The sequence below is a fragment of the Euleptes europaea genome, chromosome 15 (genome assembly GCF_029931775.1).
Source record: "Euleptes europaea isolate rEulEur1 chromosome 15, rEulEur1.hap1, whole genome shotgun sequence".
Lineage (NCBI taxonomy): Eukaryota > Metazoa > Chordata > Lepidosauria > Squamata > Sphaerodactylidae > Euleptes > Euleptes europaea.
In genome coordinates this window covers 43,396,791-43,420,932 of record NC_079326.1, presented here as the reverse complement: position 1 = coordinate 43,420,932, position 24,142 = coordinate 43,396,791, and the positions used below count along the sequence as shown (strand labels likewise).

Genomic DNA, 24,142 nt, shown 5'->3' with positions numbered 1-24,142 from the left:
GGCCAGTAAAGATAGATCTTCTTGCGGCTGTCCTCAGTTGTAGGCCTGGCGGAATAGCTCCATTTTACAGGCCCTGCGGAACTCCTTAAGGTCCTGCAGGACCCTGATGTTACCAGGAAGGCTATTCCACCAGGCAGGGGCCAGGGCCAAAAAAGCCCTGGCCCTTGTTGAGGACAGCTGCACATTCTTCAGGCCAGGGACCACTAGTAAATTACTGTTCACAGATCTTAAAGCTCTCTGGGGGGGCATACCAGGAGAGGCGGCCCCACAGGTACGATGGTCTGGGCTGTGGGTGAAGAAGATGCAGCATTTGGATCAGTCAAGAGAGAGAGAGAGAGAAGTAGGAGCTATTCTTGGAGGAGCTGGCTGAAGAACCTAGAATTTATGGCTTAGGGCTTTTTGGGGAGCCGGTTGCCATCAAGCCGCTCTCGGCCGGGGAGAGCGGGGTATTAAATTGAAACAATAAATAAATAAGTCATAGATGACTTATGGTGACCCCGAAAGGTTTTCAAGGCAAGAGATGTTCAGAGGTGGTTTGCCGTTGCCTGCCTGTATGTCACACCTCTGATATTCCTTGGAGATCTCCCATCCAAATACTTGCCAGGGTCGAGGTCGAGAGTGTGTGACTGGCCCAAGGTCACCCAGCAAGTTTCCATGGCAGAGTAAAGATTGGAGTCTGGGTTTCCCAGATCCTAGTCCGACATCTTAACCACCACACCACACTGGCTCTCATGGCTTCGAATGGGACCAGAATTGACTCTTTCCAAAAGAAAACCACATCTTTCTGTTAAGGTATATTAAAGGGGTAGATGGGATGCTAGAATAACCAGTATATGTCTGGGGAAATGGTAGGCAAAGATTTTAGTGTGACTGTAGAGCTTCTTAGAGACACTTTACAGAAAGGAAAATGATGGAGGTGAATAGTTGCCAGTAATCCAAGCTTGGGCCATATACAGATTTATGCCAGTGAACTACAACAATCCTGCTGGTTACTCCTGTGTATATTTGTTACTCGTTGTGAGAGCTCACGGGTGCCACTTTCCTATAAAGAGTTCATAACAACCAGTGTTGGGGCTGCAGATACGTTTTGGATTATTAATCAAGATGTCAATTATCAGTAATGTTACGCAAATGCAAATGAACTTCCTTATACTACTTGTTTGTTGATCTCTTGCTCCAAATTTTGACATAGTTTGGCCCTTGGGTTGCAGACCCCTGACTTTGATGATTCGGGATCTTTTTCTCTCTCCTCCTCTCCCTCCCCACCAGGATGTGATGTTGGGCACCAGATCCTGTAGGAGTGCTTTTGTGACTCCCCTTGTGCTCTGTTAGAATGTAAATAAGCCAATATTACAAGGGCAACATAATTTTGCAATAGTCTTTCCTTCTAAGGGAACCAACCTGTGTAAGCATTAGCCTCTGAAACGTCTCAGTGCTCAGAGAAGTGGGGTGAACAAAACAGTGAGAGCAGGAATTTTCGCAGAAGGTTTTTACTTCTTTGTTGCTGGTTATAGGTCGCTGTGATTTTCCATATTTCTGTTCTGTAAGCCATAGTATGCTTTGTAACTGGGAACTTTCTTTTAAGGAATTGTGGGATTCCCTAGACCCAATGCAATTTCAAAGAGCTGCCATACAGGCCTGTCAACGGAAAAATCAACATTTGCATACCTAATGTTTTTCCTTCAAATAACATAGCATACCTGCCAATACTAACTATGCCAAAAACGTATTTACAGAAGTAATGCATACAAATGTATGCCTTTTTTTCAATCTGTATGTATCCAATCTGTTATAGCAACTAAAAAGTATTTCTTTAGATCGAGCCTCCAGCCAGATTCCCCTCAAAGACTGGCAAGTTCAATTTATAGTTTTGCACTGAACTCTGTAGGGTTCAGGCGAGAGAATGCAATCTAGATTGCGGCACACACTCCAGAGGATTGAGTCAGAACTTCTCTTTCTAGGAATGGAATTGCACCGTAGAGGACTTGAAGTCCGATGCACTCAAGATCCTGCTATCAGAGGAATATGCAGAAAAAGAACATCTCAAGCTTTCGAATCAGAAAATAAATCTGCTGCAACAGGAGGTAAACCGTCACATGGAGGAAAAGAAAACCTTGCTACAGGAAAGCAATGACTTCTTCAGGGCAGCTAACAAGGTTGGTGAGAAGAGAACTCTGTAATGATGACCTGTGCTAGGTCTGAGCCAAAGTGGCCCTGCCAAGTTTGCCAGGCTGCTGGCAGGCTGCAAAGGTACCCCTTCGGGGATTTTTTTGTGGGGAGCCAGGCTTGAACTGTTTTCCCTCCTTATCTGCAGCAGTGCCTGTTAGGCTTGCCAGGTCCCTCTTCACAACCAGCAGGAGGATTTTGGGGTGGAGCCTGAGGAGGGCGGGGTTTGAGGAGGGGAGGGACTTCAATGCCATAGAGTCCAATTGCCAAAGCGGCCATTTTCTCCAGGTGAATTGATCTCTGTTGCCTGGAGATCAGTTATAATAGCAGGAGATCTCCAGCCACCATCTGGAGGTTGGCAACCCTAGTGACTGTGTCCCACCCTTGGCACTATTTCCTTCTCCCTGCAATATCAGTAAGGGAAGAAAGCATTACTCTCACTCTGATTTGGTTTCCTGATAAAGTGACACAGCCAATGGAATTTTGCTATAAAGCTGAAGCCAATTCAGAGTAAGGGCGATGCCCTGGTGTTGGCACCATGTCGGGGGGGGGATGGCACCAGGGGGTGGAGGTCAACATGGTCAGGGGGGAGGGGGTTCATGAAACCTTTGGTTTCCCTTCCCTCGAAGATCCCCCTTTAAGTAAAATCACCATGGAGGTTGATCCTACCTGCTTTGTAATTGGTGGAAAAGGGAGGAGGGTCCAGTTTAGACCACTGAAGACTATCCTAGAGATCATGGGAGACCGAGTGTACAGTGAGGATGGGAATTGGGCAAGACGGAGTGGGAATGCTTGTAGGATCCTTACCCAGGGCTATATAAACTGTCTATCTGATGGGCAAAGTAGTTTACAAATATAATTGGTGTAGTCTTTATGGGAGTAGGACACCTGTAGTCTAGGAGTGGCTTCTCTATGACCACGTTAAGGGGGGGAGGAGGAAGCCACTTATTGGAACCGTATTAGTAGCTGCCTCCTGCAAACAGCTGGCATATGGATCTGGCTGTATAAAGTTGCCTACACTAATAGAACCGAATAATTTTTACATAACCCTGATAGCTCTGTTCCCTAATCTTGACTTGGTTTCAGTGTTTTCATTTGCATGCGTTTCTATGCCAGCAGCAAAAGCTAGAGGGGAAAGTCCCAGGGTTTTTGCTTGTAGTAGTTTATACTCTAAGCACCAGGTGGAGCAATTAGCACAGTATCGCTCAATGCTTAATTGGGCATTGAATGTCCAATTAAAATCTCCCAAAAACACTATATTGCTTCTTGCTGTGAAAACTGAATATCTCTTTGAGTTTTCTGTAGCCCCCAGCGCTCAACAAGCAAGAAATTAATCTTTTAATACTATTTTTTCTGAATGCTCTCCTTGCACACAAAAGCTGCCCAGTGGAGAGTTTAGGAGGATCATGCATAGACCCATCTCTCAGCCCAGCTCCTAGAAGTCCTCTTGCTATTCACTTTAGTGGGTTTTAAAGGTATCTGTACAAACGTCTCTTCTATCCGAACTATGTCTTCAAGATCATACATAAATTCTGTTTGACAAAGTCTATTTGGGTTCTTTATCCAGTAGCTTTATGAATAATGAGTGGATCCTGCTAGTTCCCCCCACCCCCGTTTCTTCTGATTCTCATCCTCAATGTAGCCACCACCCCATGTGGCTTTTGTCCACACAGGCCCCACAACCTCCAGCATACCATTTCAGTGGTCAAAAATCCCCCCCCACCACCAATTTTAACCGTGGAGAAGCTAGTAGGATAGAACCCTGTTTTCTCTTTTTCATGTAACTGACAACACAAAAGAAAATTCAAAATCCTTTTCACATGCTAGGTTTCCATAATACTTCTTTCTCTTGTTTCTTTGTATTTAATATGTGGGATGTCATGAAAAGAGGGAGTAACTGCATCAAGTCAAGTCAAGTTTATTAATACGGTCTATTTGACCAGCCAGAAGTTAGTTTATCATATTGTCCAACTTGGTAAAACTGTAAAAACTGTTACAAATTACAAAAATTGATTTAAAAAAATCTGGTATTAATAAGATATACAAAATTAGTACACGACACAAAAGTGGCTTGCCAAGTTAAGATTACTAAAAATATAAAAGTATAAAAAAGTTTAACAGTTTTTTTCCACCCTATTTTTTCTTATTTTAGTTGCAACGGCACAGAATTTAGCAGTGGGGAGGGAGTAACTGCATGGAACACTTATCAGTGGGTTAGGACTCTGTCAGAAGTAAGCCCATTTCAGTTGTTGGGGTGAAAGGTGCCTTTGGGGTATTGCTAGGGTGGCCAACCTCCAGGTGGTGGCTGGAGATCTCCTGCTATTACAAGTGATCTCCACCCAATCGAGATCAGTTCACCTGGAGAAAATGCCCACTTTGGCAATTGGACTCAGTGGCATTGAAGTCCCTCCCCTCCTCTCCCCAAACCTCACCCTCATCAGGCTCCGCCCCCAAAATCTCCAGTTATTTCCCAACTGGGAGCTGCCAACCCTATTTGTAAACAATTATTAAAATCTTCTGCTTACCTTAGTTCACTGCATGTTTATTCCCCAACTTGTATCTGGGTCTCATTGAATTGCCATTGTTATTGTATCTGGGTCTCATTCGTAGGCTTGCCAGGTCTCTCTCTCTGCCACCAGCGGGAGGTTTTTGGGATGGAGCCTATGGAAGGTGGGGTTTGGGAAGGGGAGGGACTACAATGCCTTAGACTCCAATTGCTAAAGCAGCCATTTCTGTAATGTCTGTAATCATTATTGTATGCATATGTGTTCAGTTTGCATAATTGCTCTTCTGGAAAAGCTAGGCCTAAAGTATAAAAGCAGGTTTGGAATACTGTGTATTCATACCGCACACATGGAAACTTTGGGAACGTTGGCATCCATAACTATAAGAGGCCAATAGAACACGTTGCCTGGTACAGGCTTTCCCCTGTAGAGACAAACAGTGTCTTACCTTCACTGTTAGGAATGTGAATCACAAGACCAAGTGTTTGCTTAAAGACAGCTTCTACCAATCTCTATACACTATGTTAATTAAAGTAAGATAGATAACCAATGTCTAGTAAGTCTACGTAATTGGAACATCCCTAACCAGAAGTTATAATTGGGGTTGCAATCCTTTGTTCGGGGTGCGAGCTGTCCTCCGCTTTTGGAAAGCTCTCACCCGGTATGTATTATTAAGCTTAATAAACAAACTGTTCTAAATTATCAACCTCTTCCTGTGTTATGGTTATTGGAGCTTCAAACCATTTCACAGTCATAACATTTCCTCCAGGGGAACTGATCTCTATTGGCTGGAGATCAGTTGTAATAGCAGGAGATCTCCAGCTAGTAAGTGGAGGTTGGCAACCCTAGTCATTCGTCCTAAGAATAGTGGCCCAGAGGACATCATGACCTAGTGCAGGGGTCCCCAACTTTTTGAGCCTGTGGGCACATTTGCAATTCCGAGACAGCATGGTGGACACAGCAACAAAATGGCTGCTATAAAATGGCTGCCACCGGAGGCAGAACCAGCCACAAAATGATTTCCACAGCTTAACTTCAGTAACACAGTGTAGCTCCTTGTGCTGTGGGGGCAGCTGCTGCCAAAGCAACATTTTAAAAAATCTGCACAGCCAGTCAAATCTCCAGTGGTCAATCGGATGCCTTGCTGGGCAAAAGCCCTACCTGGCCCTGCCCACTTCCTAAAAACACTTGGTGGGCACCAGAAAAGGTGCTGGGGGGAACGATGTTGGGCACCTCTGGCCTAGTGAATGTGAAAGCATTATGATGCTATGTTATCAAACACATTTGGCTATGTGACAACATCACAAAATCAGTTGAGAGTGAGACCAATGCTGCCTGGAAACAGCACTATGCCCACAGTAGATGGACATTTCCATTACATTTCAGAGTAGTACCCATATTATTCAGCAATTGTGTTTGGGGATAGGGTTGCCAACCTCCAGGTACTAGCTGGAGATCTCCTGCTATTACAACTGATCTCCAGCTGATAGAGATCAGTTTACCTGGAGAAAATGGCCGCTTTGGTAATTGGACTCTATGGCATTGAAGTCCCTCCCCTCCCCAAACCCCGCCTCCTCAGGCTCCACCCTAAATACCTCTCGCAAAGAGGGACCTGGCAACCCTAGTGCACCTTCCACCTCTTTATCCAGACATCCCTTTAGCATTACAAGAATGCTGACCTTAAATAGTAGTATACAAACACTGATAATGAGTTTCCTTTTTTATTTTCTGGTCTGATGAACACTGAAAAATTGCACAGTCCACGTGGCAATCTTAATTAATATTTTGAAATATGTTTGGTGAAGTCTATCGGTAATTTCTTCCTTGCCTCTGTTTTATGCCCCTGCAGTGTAAGTGGAAACTATAAAAGGAAACTGCCTTCCTTGAAAGCTAGCGTCTGCATTATTCGCATTTCCAGAAATATAAGATTATATTAAATATTTATTTCAAAGTTATTCTACTGAGGCCTTTTAACTAACTTGAAGCTGACTGAGTTCTAACACTATATATAACAGGAATTAAATTCCTCTGCTTTATTCATCAGAGTACATAAATGCTACTTAAGGTGTTTTTAAATGTAAAATACAAAGATCATATTCTTTAAAAAAAACACCTTTCAAATGCATGGATTACAATAACAAAATGTTGAATTAATATTTTTAAAGCCTATAGCAGGATAATAGGGCCTTGTTGGTAAGTATCGTGTTATGTTGAGATGGCACCATTTGTGAAACGGTAGCATTATAGGAAGGGATCATCTTGTCAACCAGAAAAACATTGCAGCTGTCATGGAAAAACCCGCCTCAGTGAGAAGCAATCTTCTCCTTCTCTGTATTAATTCAATTGAAATTAATCAAAGCGGTTTTGCAGCACTATGGATTGCAACTATTCTGCCTTATACCCCAATCATATGCATATATAATGTGGAAGTCAATCAAACTGTGTGGCATAATCCCAAATACTTGTGTTTAGGATTGTAGCCATGGTAATCCAGGCCTTCCCATTATTCATGCTGGAAACAAAAAATGGGATATGTGGATTTGTAGTTCAGCTAGAAATTGATCTAATCAGTACGTGCGCTGCAAATGCTAATAATATTATCTAATAGGCTTAAGCAGAGATTTTGAGAAGCTCCTGAAAGCAGAAAGCCAGCATTGTGTAGTGGTTAAGAGTGGTGGTTTGGAACGGTGGACTCTGATCTGGAGAACCGAGTTTGATTCCCCACTCCTCCACATGAGCACCAGAGGCTAATCTGGTGAACTGGATTTGTTTCCCCGCTCCTACACACGAAGCCAGCTGGGTGACCTTGGGCTAGTCACACACTCTCAGCCCCACCTACCTCACAGGGTGTCTGTTGTGCGGAGGGGAAGGGAAGGTGATTGTAGGCTAGTTTGATTCTGCCTTAAGTGGTAGAGAAAGTCGGCATATAAAAAGCAAGTCTTCTCTTCTTCCTTTTTCTGTTGGCCTTAGTCCAAATAGCTGTGTTCGCTTCTTAGATTTTCATCCCTCCCATTCTCTATAAAGCTCATAGTGCATTCCTAAAAAGAGTTACTCCAGTCTAAGCCCATTCATTTTAATGGACTTAGATTGGAGTAACTCTCCTTAGGAGATTAGTTCTAATAGCAGGAGATCTCCAGCTACTACCTGGAGGTTGGCAACCCTATCCTATCCTTTTTCTAGCAGCTCGTATTATCCAAGACACTGGCAGTAAAATCCAAGGTTCTGAGACAACCATTCATAGCTGGCTTCTAACTCCAATCCATATAATACCCTTATTGGTAATTTTAACCTACAGTTCTTCAGTCAGGGGAGAAAAGGCAGACGAGGGAATGACGGAAATGTGCAGTGTCATTGATTTACTATTACCCACTTCCTACACAGCAATTGTCTTCTCTCTCAAAGGAAGCAGAAAAAAACCATCATTGCATTCCTCTTTTTAGTCGTCTTGGACTTGTATAACTTCTGCCCTATAAAGGGCTCTGGAAAGAAAATATACTGTTTCCACAGCCACTTTTTTTCAGACATTTATTTCACCGTGGGAGATACACCCTGAGCTTCTTTGCTGCTTTCTTTTCTCTCTCCCCCGCACCCCTGCCTTCATGGCTTGATTCTTTTCCAATGCTTAGAAAAATATCTACACTGTGAAATCAAAAAGCTGATAATTTGGATCCTGACATTTACCTAAATAGCATTTCCCTGCCTGTATCTGCTGTTCTTTTGGAAGACGATATTTCGTTTGCTTCTCACATCTGTAGCAGAAAACTGCCTGAGATAAAGAAAAACCTGATAATATGGAAACTACGGTATCAGTGCAGATTATCTGTGCACGGTGTCGCAATCCAAATAACACACTTGCATATTTTGTGACAGAAAATGTCAGCTGGGTCAACATACAATGCTTGTGTTTTATTTGTAAGAAAAATAAAATGTCTTGCAATTCAGATGTATAGGATTTTGATTGTAAGAGAGCTATTTTGATCCAGAGCTCCATGGGCAATGCAATGGGTATGTGGGTCTCCTCACTTTCTTCAGTAGAGGGCACAACACAACAGCATGCATACAAGCTTCCTCCTTTATTCAAGTGGATGCCTTTACGGACAGGTAAATTCTGCCTTCACATTGGAGCCATACAGGATCTTTGCTGACAGTTTTTCTGTGCCATAGACATTCTGGGTTCTAAGAATATTTAGTTCTCATAGAATCATAGAGTTGGAAGGGACCACCTGGGTCTTCTAGTCCAACCCCTTGCACAATGCAGGAAATTCACAACTCCCTCCCCCCTCCCCCCCAGTGACCCCTACTGCATGCCCAGAAATGGCAAAAAAAGAAAAAAAAATCCTCCAGGATCCCTGGCCAATCTGGCCTGGAGGAAAATTCCTTCCTGAATCAGCAAGAGGCCTTTCACAACCCTGATAACTAAGATCCTTTAGCTGGAAATATTGAAGACTGATTCTGGGAACTTATGCATGCAAAGCAGGTGCTGTGCCATTAAGGTTTGACTCCTCTGATCCCAATCCATTAAGGAGAACAGTGTGTATAGATGAAGGCACCAGATGTATTGAACCAAGCATGGGAAATCCTTCACTGAGCATGCTTTGGCATGCAGGAGTGCAGGTCCAGTTGGAAGCTTGTTTCCACACCAACATTACCTTTGCCAAATAAAGACAAATGGTTAATCCCGAACTTGTAAATTTCAAATCATATGGTATTACATCAGCTGATATGAGTCAAAGGAAAATTGCCTTTTCAGTGGTTTTCCTAAATAATTAACAGCATGCAAATTGTTTTTTTCTACAGACTGATAATGTTCTTGGAAATGTTGAGGCTTCCCTAAAACTTTTGAACTCTGAAAGTTTAAATTTGCCTATCTTGGCACAAAAGTATGAGGAATTGCAGAAAGAAATTAAAGATGGATCAGAAGATACCTTGCAGAAAGGACATGCCTTGCTTAGTAAAGGCAATGCCCACAGGTAAGTTAAGTATGTAAATTAAGAACCTTACTTGTATTTTGTGTACCTGCCTTGTACATGTGAAGTGGTGCCTCTCAAAGTGGTTGCCCTGAGACAGCTGTCATTTCCTTCATATTCATCCATAGCGATGTTCTGAGTGAAAAGTTTCAGGAAGTGGTTGGATGGAGCATTGAAAATAAAGGAGTTGGACCTAGGGTTCCCAATTGACCAGGCCTGGTGGGGTATTCCAACACCCAATCTCCACCCCTTGAGAAATTGAGGAGCAGGAGAAAATATGGCTTCTGTGGTGATGCTTTAGGAATTTTCACTAGTTTCTATGGTCTTTACCATAGAGATAAGGAGAAATACCTAGAGCATCACCTGGAAATAGCATCACATCCTGGAAATAACATCTCATCAAATAAATCCACATTTCATTTGGACAGCCCCATTCTGCATCAGAAAAAGGAAAGGCCTGTCCAGCATTACTCTCAGAACATCTGATCCAGTCTTCGTGGCCTTCCCCCCCTTTTTTTTGCATAGCTTTTTCCACTGCAAAGGAGACAAGTCACTTTCAAACCTGGACAGAGGCTTGTTCCTTCACCAGTGAGAACTGCCATACGAAACGTTTTAACACATAAAGCTCCAGTTCTTCTGTCTGGATCATGTCCATATATTCATATTTCAATGGAATTTGTATTACCATTGAATTTCATAATGGTTTGCTAGAGAAAAGTTCCATTGTAAATTAATTGAGCATGCGAGTTAATTTTCTTTTCGTATGCAATTTCCCAATCCTAATTTTATGTGATAAATGATTCAAAGAGGACCGCCTTGGGCATTCGTATTGCTATAACCCTGGAGTTAATATGTTGAGAATGACTATCAGTTCTTTGGCAATAGATTTACTCCTCATTTCTATTTAAAACAACATTTTAAAACATTGTCTTTCAAACTCACAGGGAATATTAATTGTAAATGAATTATTTGTTTAGAAGAATGTAAACCCTTCCAAGGAAAAAAATACAGTAAGAAATATGAGTTATTTTGTATTTTATCCTTTTTTCAGCTATGGTATAAGTCAAAATTAGATTTTGATATATTTGCTGTCATAGACGTTTTTCGTTATTTGTTTCCTCATTCAGGGCCAAACTAGGCCCAAAAAAGCAAGAAATCCATGACTGTATCTCCCTTTTTTTCTTAAGTGAAAAAAACATGAATGTTTCCTGTTTTAGATCAGGGTCATGATGTTGGCAGTAATTAACATGACAAAGATGCACAACATGATTAAAGTGCAGATAAAGGTTTATTCAGGAACTAACATACTTGATAGTGAAGAGGAGAGAGAGAGAAATAGGGTCCTAACTGCATGACTAGCTGAGAGAGAGAGAACAGAAGTGAGAGTAGAACTTCCAAGAAGGAGGATATTGCCCTAAGAGTAGCAATCTGGAGATAGACGAGGAATGATACTTAACAGGAGAGAAGGTGCTTACCTCACTCTCCTAACTGTTCTCTTGCTGCCCCCAGCAGGGTGTTCTCTCTTCTTTGTACGCCAGTCTTTGCCTATTCCAACACATGACGGGATGGTGGAAAATTGCACCTTTCTTCCCACAATTGCCCCACTTTCAATGTGCCCCCGAATTTTTCTGTTGACCTTGAAAGGGGAAAATAGTGGTGCCTGTTGGTTTTGCCCACATGGAGCAAATGCCACATGGGTGTGAGTGTGAAGAGAGACTGGGAAAATGACAAGAGGAAACCCCCCCCCCACCAGTCACAGTGCTACCAATCTGAATCACCTCTCCCCTGACTGCTTTTAATTTTTAAAAACACGCAAGAGATCCAGTCACAGATCTCCCACCATCTTGTGCAGCCCAATCCTTACTATTAGGGATTACTAATGATGATGTCTGTTATCACTTTGGAGAATTCAAAATGTGAGGACCTAATCTGCTACACACCCCTACCTGGATGGCCCAGGCTAGCCTGATCTCGTCAGATCTCAGAAGCTAAACAGGGTCAGCCCTGGTTAGTATTTGGATGGGAGACCACCAAGGAATACCAAAGTTGCTGGGCAGAGGAAGGCACTGGCAAACCACCTCTGTTAGCCTCTTGCCATGAAAACCCCCAAAGGGGTCGCCATAAGTCAGCTGCGACTTGACGGCACTTTACACACACACAATCTGCTACACAGTCTAGAGCAGGGGTGTCGAACTCAATTGTTATGGAAGCTAGATATGACATAAATGTCTCTTTGTCGGGTTGGGCCATGCCTCCCCAGCCCAGATCAAGAGTGGTGGGGGGGCTGTCTCGCGGGCTGGATAAGAGCTCTCAAGGGGGCAGATCTGGCCCGTGGGCCTTAAATTTGACACCCCTGGTCTAGAGTCTGCTTTGCTAGTATTCGTTCTTAGCTTGTTTTAAGAGGCCAGTAATGTTTAACATTGTATTTAAACACTAGAACTTTGTTGAACTATTTACAATAAGCCCACTGCAGTGGGTAAAATGCTTACCACTTATTTGTTTCCAACTACAGTTCTTGGTTTACTCGAATTCAGGAAACGGTAGACTGCATCCAGAAAAGAATAGATCACTTGAGCAGACAGTGCCCTGTTAACAAAGAACTTGCCTCAAAAAAGCAGCAGTTAACCACCAGCTTAGAAGATTACCTTCAGAAGGTATGTGATAACATACATTTTCATTACTATACCTTTGCAGCTGCCCACGCTGGCATTCTAAAGTGTCACTGCTTCATTGTTTCTCTGTCTCTCTGTGTCCCCTCTCACTTCATCTTCTGTTTCCTGCCTCATGTGGAATTCCTTGTTTGGCCCATGTAGAGATATGTGGATGGTGTTGGAATGTGGGAAAGGCTTGTTTTAAAAGTCCGTTGTTTTTAACTGGCCATTTATGCATGGGAGGTTTTGCCTCGGATTTGCCGCTCTCTAGGTGCACATTTTCCCCATCCAAATTCTCAGAACTCAAAAATAAGCCCCCAGGCAGAGTTTTGAGAATTCGGATGGGGGAAATGGTGCATCTAGAGAGCAGCAAATCCGAGGCAAAACCTCCCATGCATAAATGGGCTCCGAGAAACTTTATGGAGTTTTGAAATTGCAAGGCCTGTGCTGAAGGGAAGTCATGGGGGGGAGGGTAGCTGAGGAATTAAATGGTGAGGGAAAGCCAGTGTAATGTAGTGGGTTTTGGAATGAGAGCTATAAATGCCTTTTAAGAGATTGCTATCCCTTTTCCCCAAAATAAATATTTCCTACCACAGCTCCCTGCAAGCATTATACATCTGTACAATCTATTTAGTGCTAAAATTGTCTCTGGCATTTAGAAGATGCAGCTTACTAATTTAGATGCATCTAAAATGTGCTGTAGGAATGAATTCATATTCCTTATAATGTCTAAATATAGGAACATGGAAGCGTCCATACAGGCCATCTAGCCCAACCGCCTGCTCAATGCAGAATCAGTCTAGAGCAGTGGTTCTCAACCTTTTTCTGACCGTGGCCCCCTTCCGACCTTGTTTCCTTCCTGTGGCCCCCCTGTTCTACTGGTGGAAAGGTCGCTATTTAAATGTTTTGTTTGTAAATAGCCAAGGAACAAAGAAGCCATAAACAGCCACACAAAATGCACACGTGCAGTTCTTATTGGGAAACTGAAATTTACAAAAAAATACCCCACAAAAAGGGAACACAACATGCTAATAAACAACAATTTTCACATACAAGGGAGAACAAAGCCTCGACCACCGTTGCACAAGATTACAGCGATACAAAAATCCACAGTTGCAAACAATGCATAGAAGTGCAATGAAGAAAGTAATGTGTTAGGTTTTCATGTATTTCTGTTTTCTTCACTTCTCACTTCCCTCTGTGGCCCCCAAGTCTCATGCCGTGGCCCCCCATTTACACAATTTTCACCTGTGCCCCCCTTGGAATATCCTGGGGGGCCCCCGGGGGGGCCATATGGCTCCAGGTTGAGAACCACTGGTCTAGAGCACCCCTGACAAGTGTTTGTCCAGCCGCTGCTTGAAGACTGCCAGTGAGGAGGAGCTCACCACCTCCCTAAGCAGCCGGTTCCACTGTTAAACTACTCTCACTGTGAACATTTTTTCCAAGTATCCAGACAGTACCTTTCTGCTCATAATTTAAACCCATTATTGCGAGTCCTATCCTCTGCTGCCAACCGGAAAGCTCCCTGCCCTCCTCTAAGTGACAGCCCTTCAAATACTTAAGAGAGCAATTATGTCCCCCTTCAAACTCCTCTTCTCCAGACCAAACATTCCCAAATCCCTCAGCCTTTCCTCATAGGGCTTAGTCTGGGTTGGGTCCTGCAGTAAGCTTCTGCCAATAGAAAGGGGTAGTTGTTCTTGCGGATTCCACCCTCTTTCTGTGGAACACTGACCCCATGCTGATCATGGGGGGTCCTCTGCTCCCAGGAGCAGCATTTTGGCGATCATTTGGGATTTCAGTAGAAAAGAAGGGCAAGGAAGTCCGGCTAACAGAAAATCCCTTCAGTAAGTGAATGGAGATTTACCGTGGTATCCAAGCCACCATGTAACATGATATCCAAAGCTAGATAGTTCATGACTTTTCTGTTTCATTCCACTGTCATGAATATAAATTGTGTACACTTCCACAAGTATTTTCACAACACGTAATTATGTGGAATTTGTAATGTATGTGATGTAAAGCTCAAGACAGTTTTCCCGTGAAGGCATTTTGTAGAATGAATTATCCATAACACATTGTTTCTTTTTAAAAAAAATTATTAACTCTTACCTCTTTCTCCTTTCCTTCATTTTATCCTGTGAGGTCAGTTAGACTGTATGACTGGCCCAAGGTCACCCAGCAAGCTTCTATGGCAGAGTGGAGATTTTTAGATCCCAGGTCCTAATCTAACACTCTGACCATTACATCACACCGGCTAGCGTTTTAAATTTAACGAGAAGACAAATTCCTGTGTCAAAGAGGTTCTAAAGTAAAATTTGATGCATAGGAGACAACAGTTCATGCCACTGTCAAAAACAAAGCTCAGTTGGTTGTCTGCAAATAAGTATTTTTAATGTTTTCAACTAACATTCCTTATTTGTTTAAAATATGAGGCCTCTGTGAAGATCAAAAACATTAGTCCAATACTCTCAGTTGGCGTGAATCCTGGATCATCTGCACCTGAATCAGAGAAAGTTATGAACCAGTATTTAGAACTGGCAAATCAAACTAAGGTAAAATGCCTTTTCTTATAAACTCCTTTCAACTTCACCTGGCTGCAAAGAGAAATTCAGAATCTGAACTAGGCTGTGTTGTGTGACTAATTTTGTTAAAATTCAGGGTAAGAAAATGCTTATTTCCTCTGGGTTGATTCTAAATGGATTGCAGAAAGACAGTGCATGAAAAATTAAGATTAAGTTACTTTCCTATACATTGAAAACAGTGGTACTCATCCTGTCATATATTAACTGCCAATAGGACACAGAGTTTTCATAATAACTACTAAGAATTTGCTCTCCATCAATCCCAATGGCCTTTTATGCAAGGACGTTTCCCTGTGGTCACCCCCGCTGACTGCTTTGGGGCTTCCTTTTGATTATGCATGCCTTATCCGCCCATCAGAGGTCACCTCAGTCTCCCCGCATGTTTTGCCTGTGTTTTCTAGATGCTGTTTTAGCCAAAATCTGGAAAATGCAGGCAAAATGCGCGTGGAGAGCGAGGTGACCCCTGACGAGCGGATAAGGCGTGCGTAATCAAAAAGAAGCCCCGAAGCAGTTGGCGAGGGTGACCATGGGGAAACGTACCTGCATAAAAGGCCAATGTCGCCCTATAAGTGTGGCATGCCATCACCTGCTGACCCTCCCTGCTATGGATTCTTAGACTGACCTTTCGGCATGCTTTTAGTAGTAACAGAAGTCCAGTAACCATATAAATGTTCCTCTTGGAAAAAGTAGGCTTTTTGTTTCTATTGTAGTGAAATCCAGATTCTTTGATAGACTGCTTGGTGGGGTGCAAGATACAAAAGGTTGAGAAACACTGATTCAAAACAATGTAATGGGTTGCTTTTATTGCTGTCCTGTTAATTTTTGTGAATCATTTACTCATAACGTTGTATCATATATATAAATCAATTAAAACATAGTTATTAAAAACGAGCCAGTTCTTCTTATTCACAGTATCTAGAAATCAGGTGAGAAATTTTTCCTAGTTGTACTAGATGTTTTTTTGTTTTGGTAGGGTTATGTTGTGTGTGTGTGTGTGTGTGTGTAAAGTGCCATCAAGTCACAACCAACTTATGGCGACCCCTTTTGGAGTTTTCATGGCAAGAGACTAACAGAGGTGGTTTGCCAGTGCTTTCCTCTGCACAGCAACCCTGGTATTCCTTGGTGGTCTCCCATCCGAATACTAACCAGGGCTGGCCCTGCTTAGCTTCTGAGATCTGATGAGATCAGGCTAGCCTGGGCCATTCAGGTCAGGGCAGGGTTATGTTAGTAGAGTGTAAATGAATTGTCTAGGGTTCAGCAGTTCACTATAAATGTGGACGTTACATATTGTTTTTTTCTGTTTATGCTATTATAGGAGATGGCACATGAGCTGGAATTAGCTGTGAGAATTGTTAAGGAGATGGAAGAATTTGAAACTACCGAAGCGGAAGCTTTTTCTAGCAAAACAAAGCTTCTGAATGAAGAACTGGCAACTCTTAACAAAAATATTAATTTGAAACTGGAAATCCTGAAGCCTTATGTGACATTTTTAAAGTCATCAAATGAGGTATTTATATACTTTTAAAAGAAGGGATGTACACTGTCCTTCCCTTTATCTCACCGGTGCCTGCGTATGGTGGGATCCTCATAAGAACATAAGAAAGGCCCTACTGGATCAGACCAAGGCCCATCAAGTCCAGCAGTCTGTTCACACAGTGGCCAACCAGGTGCCTCTAGGAAGCCCACAAACAAGACGGCTGCAGCAGCACCATCCTGCCTGTGTTCCACCGCACCCAAAATAATAGGCATGCTCCTCTGATACTAGAGAGAATAGGTATGCAGCATGACTAGTATCCATTTTAACTAATAGCCACGAATACCCCTCTCCTCCATGAATATGTCCACTCCCCTCTTAAAGCCTTCCAAGTTGGCATCCATCACCACATCTTGGGGCAGGGAGTTCCACAATTTAATTATGCGTTGTGTGAAAAAAATACTTCATTTTATCTGTTTTGAATCTGTCACTCTCCAGCTTCAACATGGCTGTTTCTCTCGCGGTCACCCCTCCAACTACTTTGGGTCTTTGTGTTGATTGTGCATGCCGTTTCTAGCCGTCAGGGGTAATCTCGCTCTCCCGCTGCATTTCCCCATGTTTTGCCCACGTTTTCATATTTCCTCAAAGGAAGAGGGTAGAGACTTACTTTTTTTTAAAAAAAGGAAAGCTGGAATTCAGAGAACCTGCCTAACCTATCATTACAATGCTCCAGGGATATATTGATATTTTTAAAAGGTAAAGGTAGTCCCCTGTGCAAGCACCAGGTCATTACTGACCCATGGGGTGACGTCACATCCCGACATTTACTAGGCAGACTATGTTTACGGGGTGGTTTGCCAGTGCCTTCCCCGATCGATATTTTAGTGCCTTTAAAAAACGAGGGGGGTGCTGTAACACTACCAATGACACCACCGATGATGACAGCACTCTCCCTCGAAAATCCTCATTATTGAAGGCATGTGCAGAAGAAAATAAACTGACTCCACAACTGTAAAAATGCACAGGGAAGGCAGATGTGTGGAACAGCCGTGCCCAACCCAATTCCAGTGGTTGTAGATAGACTCCCAAGAAAATCAGGTGTAAGTCGGGCATGCGGAAAAGCCCAAGCATTATACAGACTAGGACTCCCAACATAAGTGTCTTTTTATATTCTACCCCTTTAGATTGGTGGCGATGCTCTGAAGCTGAAAGAATTCTATACATCCGAGCCTGTGCAAGAAGACATTGAGGCTAAAAATGAGACATTGATGCAGTCAGCTGAAATGCAATGGCAGATGGTTTTAAAGAAGATTCTTTCCACTGAAGATATAGGACACGACTTTTTAAATTTAGTAAACATGGTGAGGCTGTCACTGAGGCACTGCTGACTCTAGCATCCATGACTACCTATGAAAATAAAAATCTTGGTGTTATCCTTTTCAAAATGTTTGCAAATCACAGTATGCAAAATGCATTAAAATCGTTGTTACTTAATAGAAAGAACAGTTGGAGCAACAGAGAAGTCTTCAGGGGAGGGGCCATGGCTCAGTGGTAGAGCATCTACTTGACATGCAGAAAGTCCCAGGTTCATCTTCAGTTCAAGGGACTAGGCAAGTAGGTGATGTGAAAGACCTCTGCCTGAGACCCTGGAGAGCCGCTGCCAGGCTGAGTAGACAATACTGACTTTGATGGACCAAGGGTCTGATTCAGTATAAGGCAGCTTCATGTGTTCATGTGTTCAGTTTCTTAAAAGACCAAACCAGGCAACGAAGACATGAGGCTATCAGGAGCACGTGAATGCCAGCAGTTAACAAAAAGGGCCATGGTTGAGAAATCCAAGAAGGGAGATTTAGAAAAGAGATTGGGACTGGAAGAACGAACACACAGATCATTGCTTCTAATCATAGCAGTCTTGATGACTGTGCTTGTCAGTAGGGCAGCAAAACTGGGCCACCAATAGGGAAGGTCGGGGTTTCTGTGTGCTAGGGACTCCGTGTGTGTGTGTGTGTGTGTGTGTAAAATGCCATCAAGTCACAGCCGACTTATGGCAACCCAGTAGGGTTTTCAAGGCAAGAGACTAACAGAGGTGGTTTGCCAGTGCCTTCCTCTGCATAACCGCCCTGGTATTCCTTGGTGGTCTCCCATCCAGGTATTAACCAGGGCCAACCCTGCTTATCTTCTGAGATCTGACAAGATAAGGCTAGCCTGGGCCATCCATAGGATAGCCAATCTCCAGGTGGTGGCTGCAGATCTCCCACTATTACAACTGATCTCCAGGCGACAGAGATCAGTTCACCTGGAGAAAACGGCCACTTTGGAAGGTGGACTTAGTGGCATTACGCCCCATTGAAGTCCCTTCCCTTCCCAAACCCTGCCTTCCTCAGGCTGCATCCCCAAAATCTTCAGGTATTTCCCAACCCAGAGCTGGCAACCCTAGCCATCCAAGTCAGGACATGGACTTCTTGGGTATGCAAAAAAAAAGGACTTTTAAAGTTAAAAATAATAAAAATGGAAGGGGCGTGTGAAGGCAGGGCCCTGAACTTACCCGGGGCCCTGTTTGCAGGCCTGTAGGAGCAGGGGCGAGGCAACACATTGCTGGCTGGCTTCAGTGCAGAGACTAGAGTTGCCAGCATTTAGGTATCAAGCTATCAACAACAACAAAAAAGGGCATATTTTCTTCCTTCAGATAAATGAGGTTTGTTAATTCTTCACTTAACAGGTAAATGAGAATCTAATACTAAATGTGGAAAATGTTGTACAAGTAACAGAACAAGCTATTGCTGTTCTGAACAAAGAAAAGGACGAGTTGACATGCCTTTGGACATCATGGAAACTTAACACGAGTCAAGTGAAATCCATCAAAGAACAGTGTGGGAAATTTAATGAGCAATTTAAAACCGTAAGTGAAATCTCGCTAAAGGAGAGTGCTTTGATTAATCCTGTATCACTGAAGCAATGTTTCATTTGTGATTTTCTTGCTATGGAGTCGTTAATTGTCCTGATTTTTGCCAGGAGATTTCAGAGAAAACACCTAGATCAAAACTAATCCCTTTCTCTAGAAGAGAGATGCAAGAATATCTATTCAAAAGGAAAAAATTACAGTGGCTGAACTTTTCAAAAACATAGTAATGATGGAACATTTCTCATAACTGCCTTAAATCTCTTACTTCCCTGTATGTGATTGTACACACAGAGACAGATAAGCATTGTAACACACACAATTTGTCACAGGTTACTCTTTGCTCTGAAATAGTCAGAACATAGAGAGGCAACTTGTGTGTGTGTGTGGCTATTGGCTGAAATGGTTAATGATTATTGCAATTCTGAGCGACCCCCTTGTTAAAGGAAGCCGTCTTGCCTTTTATAGATTCCTTGACCCTGCTCATTAAGCATATTTTCCCGCTTTTGAAACTGATGGTACCTTCCTAATCTGTGGCGTACATTCTATCCAAGCTTCCCGCCAGCGCCACCCAGCACAAGTCCCCGCCTCTGCAACCCATCCCTTTAGGCAGCTTCCTAGCCCCTTTCACCCCAGGAATGCCCCCTCCCATAGTGGCGTGGCCACACCACCTTTTTAGGTGGTGTAGCCCTGCTGTAGAAGAGCCCCGTGGCGCAGAGTGGTAAGCTGCAGTACTGCAGTCAAAAGCTCTGCTCACAACCTGAGTTCGATCCCGACGGAAGTTGGTTTCAGGTAGCCGGCTCAAGGTTGACTCAGCCTTCTATCCTTCTGAGGTCGGGAAAATGAGTACCCAGCTTGCAGGGGGTAAAGGGAAGATGACTGGGGAAGGCACTGGCAAACCACCCCGTAAACAAAGTCTGCCTAGTAAACGTCGGGATGTGACGTCACCCCATGGGTCAGGAATGACCCGGTGCTTGCACAGGGGACCTTTACCTTTTTTTTTTTTTTAGCCCTGCTTTCCCCTATGGGGACTTTTCTTTCCCTCCGTGGTGGCCAGGAAGCCTCTTAGGAAGCATCGTGGCGGTGCCACTCCCGGCTGCCATGGAAATCCCCCTTCCTTTAGGAATGCGCTGCCCGGGGCACAGTGGCTTTTAAGAGTGGTGTCTGTGTACTGTTATGTGTCTTTTGGTCTATCAGTAATCTCCAGGGCAGTATTTAACCCTTTTGGGTCCCTGAGAAGTCACAGAAAAAATATTAGACTTGTCCGTTTAGTAAAGGCTGCTAACTGACACCCCGTTTACCCTGTTGCTTTTGGATTCTTCTGGTTACATCATATTTTTGGGCATCCTTCTTCTGTTTGTCAGAAGATTTGCAACCAAAGGAGTTAACAGTCTTATCAAACATACCTCCGTGAAAAGTAGATTCATACGTCTTAGATTGGCATCAGACATCAAGGGCACACCGGCCATTAAACCCAATTGTATTTTGAGTTTGGGGTGATAATATTACATATTTAAGCATGCATCTATAACCAGAGGGGCTATACTTATTATTTCTTCAGTTCATTTCAATTCTATAATTGTCTTTCTGGCCACTATGGCATTGAAAAAGTTTGCACTTAGTTTTAGCACTGAAATTGCAGCTTAACCTTCTGGTGAGAACTAGCCTTCAAAAATTGGATGTGTATGAATATGTATGAATAAATATTTAGGTTTCCACACTTGAAAAAAGGCTGCACACAAAACCGTATATTTTTGCATATTGTTTTTCCTGCTGTAGACCACACAAAGCTTAAATGCTCTCCAAGAGTCACTCCGGTCCACTGCGGCACTTGATCTTGGAAGCAACCTTTCTGTGCTCATAGAGCTGCAAAATAAATTTAACCAAATGAAACCACAGTTTCAGGTGAGAATAGAAGCTAGACATGCAAAGATTTCTTTTCTGCGGACTTGTTCTTGCATATATGTGTTAAAGTCAGTGGAATTTTATGCAGGCAGTTGTAAATAATTTCTGCGCCAGAGTAGATTTTGCATATTGGAGGGGAGTACTGTGGATGGAGCCCTGTGGTGCAGAGTAGTAAGCTGCAGTAATGCAGTCCAAGCTCTGCTCACAACCTGAGTTTGATCCTGGTGGAAGTCGGTTTCAGGTAGCCGGCTCAAGGCTGGCTCAGCCTTCCATCCTTCCGAGGTCAGTAAAATGAGCACCCAGCTTGCTGGGAGTAAAGGGAAGATGACTGGGAAGGCACTGGCAAACCACCCCATAAACAAAGTCTGCCTAGTAAACGTTGGGATGTGATGTCACCCCATGGGCCAGGAATGACCCGGTGCTTGCACAAGGGACCTTTACTTCTTTTTTTAACTGTGGATGGGTGCCTGAGAATGGAGGGGGTACTGTGGATGGATGCCTGAATATGGAGGGGGTACTGTGGATGCGTGCTTGAGTATGGAGGGGGGATACTGTGGATGGGTGCCTGAATTTGGAGGGGAGGGCACTGTAGATGGGTGCCTGAGTATATGGCTACTTTCAGAACCACCTCTGACAGGTATGAGCATGACTTGCTGCTATGCTCGTGTCCTCCTTCCTTCTTTCCTTTTTTGGTGGAGTGCTGCCGAAAGGCTTCTTCATTTCGGAGCTTTCAGTCAAGCTTCATTTTGGCATGACATGGGAGGCGCCATGGCTTAGTGGATCTGCTTGGCATGCAGAAGGCCCCAGGTTCGTGACAGGAGATGATGAACAGTCCACAGAGATCTGTGGCATCTCCTGTTAAAAGGATCAGGTAGAAGGTGATGTGAAAGACCTCTGCCTGAGACCCTGGAGAGCCGCTGCCAGTCTGATGCTAAACTTGATAGACCAATAGTCTTATTCAGTATAAGGCAGCTTCATGTAACATTCAAATACAGATGCCTGAGAAAATAGGGGAAAACTGTAATTTGATTCCTCCCATAAACTGGTGATTCTAAGCTGTGGTTAAGGTTGCCAGGTTTCCCCTGGCCACTGGCCGGGGCTCGTGGGTAGTGTTGCCATATCCAGGTTGGGAAACTCCTGGAGATTTGGGGATGGAGCCTTGGGAGGACAGGGACCTCAGTGGGGTACAATGCCATAGACCCCACCCTCCAAAACATCCATTTTTTCCCCCAGGGAAACTAATTCTGGAGGATCCCCAGGTCTCACCTGGAGACTGCCATACCTACCTGTAGTTTTAGCCGTACCCATCTGTTATTTCTTTGGGATAGAAGGCAGGTGGGCAGCTATTTGTCTAAGATGAAGGCGACAGATGAGGAAGAATCACAAGAAAACAGGTCTCCATAAATAGCTTCAGGGAGCCGAGCTCTAGAGATGGGGGGGTGGGCGGGGCACAAGGAATGAATAAACAGTAATACCAAGCTGGCAAAATTGTAATGGTGTATTTTCTCAGTGGCTGAGCTTCACAGGCTACTGTGCACTCATGGTTTAGAGAAGGAAGCAAAAGCAAAGCGGGCCGTGTTTTGTTTGCACTGACGATCTATTTGCCATTTCTAGTCTGGATAATTTTCTTGTGTCTGATTTGTTAGCAACTTAACGCTGAAGTGGAGTATACATTAAAGTTATCAGAACAGCTGAGTTCGAAAGGAGTCCCTGACATGGAAAAGTCTGAGAAAGTAAGTGAGCTCATTCATCTCCATAAGGAGATAAAGGAAAGGATTGAAACATACGATGAAATTTTCAACATGACAGTGAAGTTCCATTATGCGAAAGAGCAAGTGAGTATAATTATATTTAGCTTCATGGAAACACCTTCTGTCACTGCAGCTACGCCTATGTATCTGTCTGTGTAGTCTATCAGTATTAGTTTGCCATACTTATAAACAGAACACAGTATTTTAAAAAGAAGACGAGTTGGTTTTTATATGCCAACTTTATCTGCCACTTAAGGAAGAATCAAACCGGCTTACAATCACCTTCCCTTCCCCTCCCCACAACAGACACCCTGTGAGATAGATGGGGCTGAGAGAGCTCTAACAGAGCTGTAACTTGCCCAAGGTCACCCAGCTGGCTTTGTGTGTAGGAGTGGGGAAATAAATCCAGTTCACCAGATTAGGCTCCGTTGCTCATGTGGAGGAGTGGGGAATCAAACCCAGTTCTCCAGATCAGAGTCCAATGCTCCAAACCACTGCTCTTAACCACTACACCACTTGGGCTCTCAACTAAGGGAATGACTATTAGTTTGCCATACTTATAAACAGAATACAGTATTTTAAAAAGTAACCCTGTCTCTGTAGTAATTGTGCTTTGATATAGTTTGCTCTAAATCTTGATTACAAACCAGATATGGTTTAAATCTGGATTAAAAACCCGAGGTGTATGAGTCCTGACCCTATACCAGATGATTTGTGAATGTAAAATGCATGAGTAAAAGCGTGTTAATTTTTGATGTGATTTTCCCAGCTTGAAAGTCTCATAAAATCTGGAGGATTGGAGGTCCTAGAAATTAAAGAGGTGCCCAGTGACACGTCCCATGTCAAGACCCATCTGAACAATGCTCAGGAGAAACATGCACAAATCAGGCAGCTGTACAAACTGGCACTCACGCTTGGAATGGATATAATTTCGACAGTGCAACATCCGGTAAGTCAATATCATAGCCTGCCAAGGAGTGGAACAAAGTGAGAAGCATGAAGGGCATGACTTTGCCTTTCTTGTATTAGACCTAAACTGGGATATTTACAATTAAAATGGACCCTGGATCATTTATGATTATTATTTTTTTGTATCGTGGGGTGTATACTGGGCTGCAACTATGCTGCGATTGAAAGCAACATCCTTAATTGTATTACTGCTGAGTTGGAGCCCATGGACAATTTCTGCTAACAAAAGGGAAGGATTTTAGCCATTTCCCCCCTCCCACTGCAAGCCCCCAAC

At 43.4% G+C, this 24,142-nt stretch overlaps 1 protein-coding gene across 1 annotated transcript in view; it reads left to right on the top strand.

Moving 5' to 3' along the window:
- The window catches only part of CCDC141 (coiled-coil domain containing 141), a 116,776-nt gene that overhangs the window by 66,024 nt on the left and 26,610 nt on the right, over nt 1-24,142 (top strand). The window contains exons 7-16 of the mRNA XM_056861530.1: nt 1,962-2,156; nt 9,468-9,640; nt 12,150-12,291; nt 14,721-14,840; nt 16,186-16,377; nt 17,529-17,705; nt 19,064-19,243; nt 21,023-21,148; nt 22,795-22,983; nt 23,669-23,848. Of these exons, the coding sequence (XP_056717508.1) occupies nt 1,962-2,156; nt 9,468-9,640; nt 12,150-12,291; nt 14,721-14,840; nt 16,186-16,377; nt 17,529-17,705; nt 19,064-19,243; nt 21,023-21,148; nt 22,795-22,983; nt 23,669-23,848 (1,674 nt within the window). The remainder of the gene's footprint in view (nt 1-1,961; nt 2,157-9,467; nt 9,641-12,149; nt 12,292-14,720; nt 14,841-16,185; nt 16,378-17,528; nt 17,706-19,063; nt 19,244-21,022; nt 21,149-22,794; nt 22,984-23,668; nt 23,849-24,142) is intronic.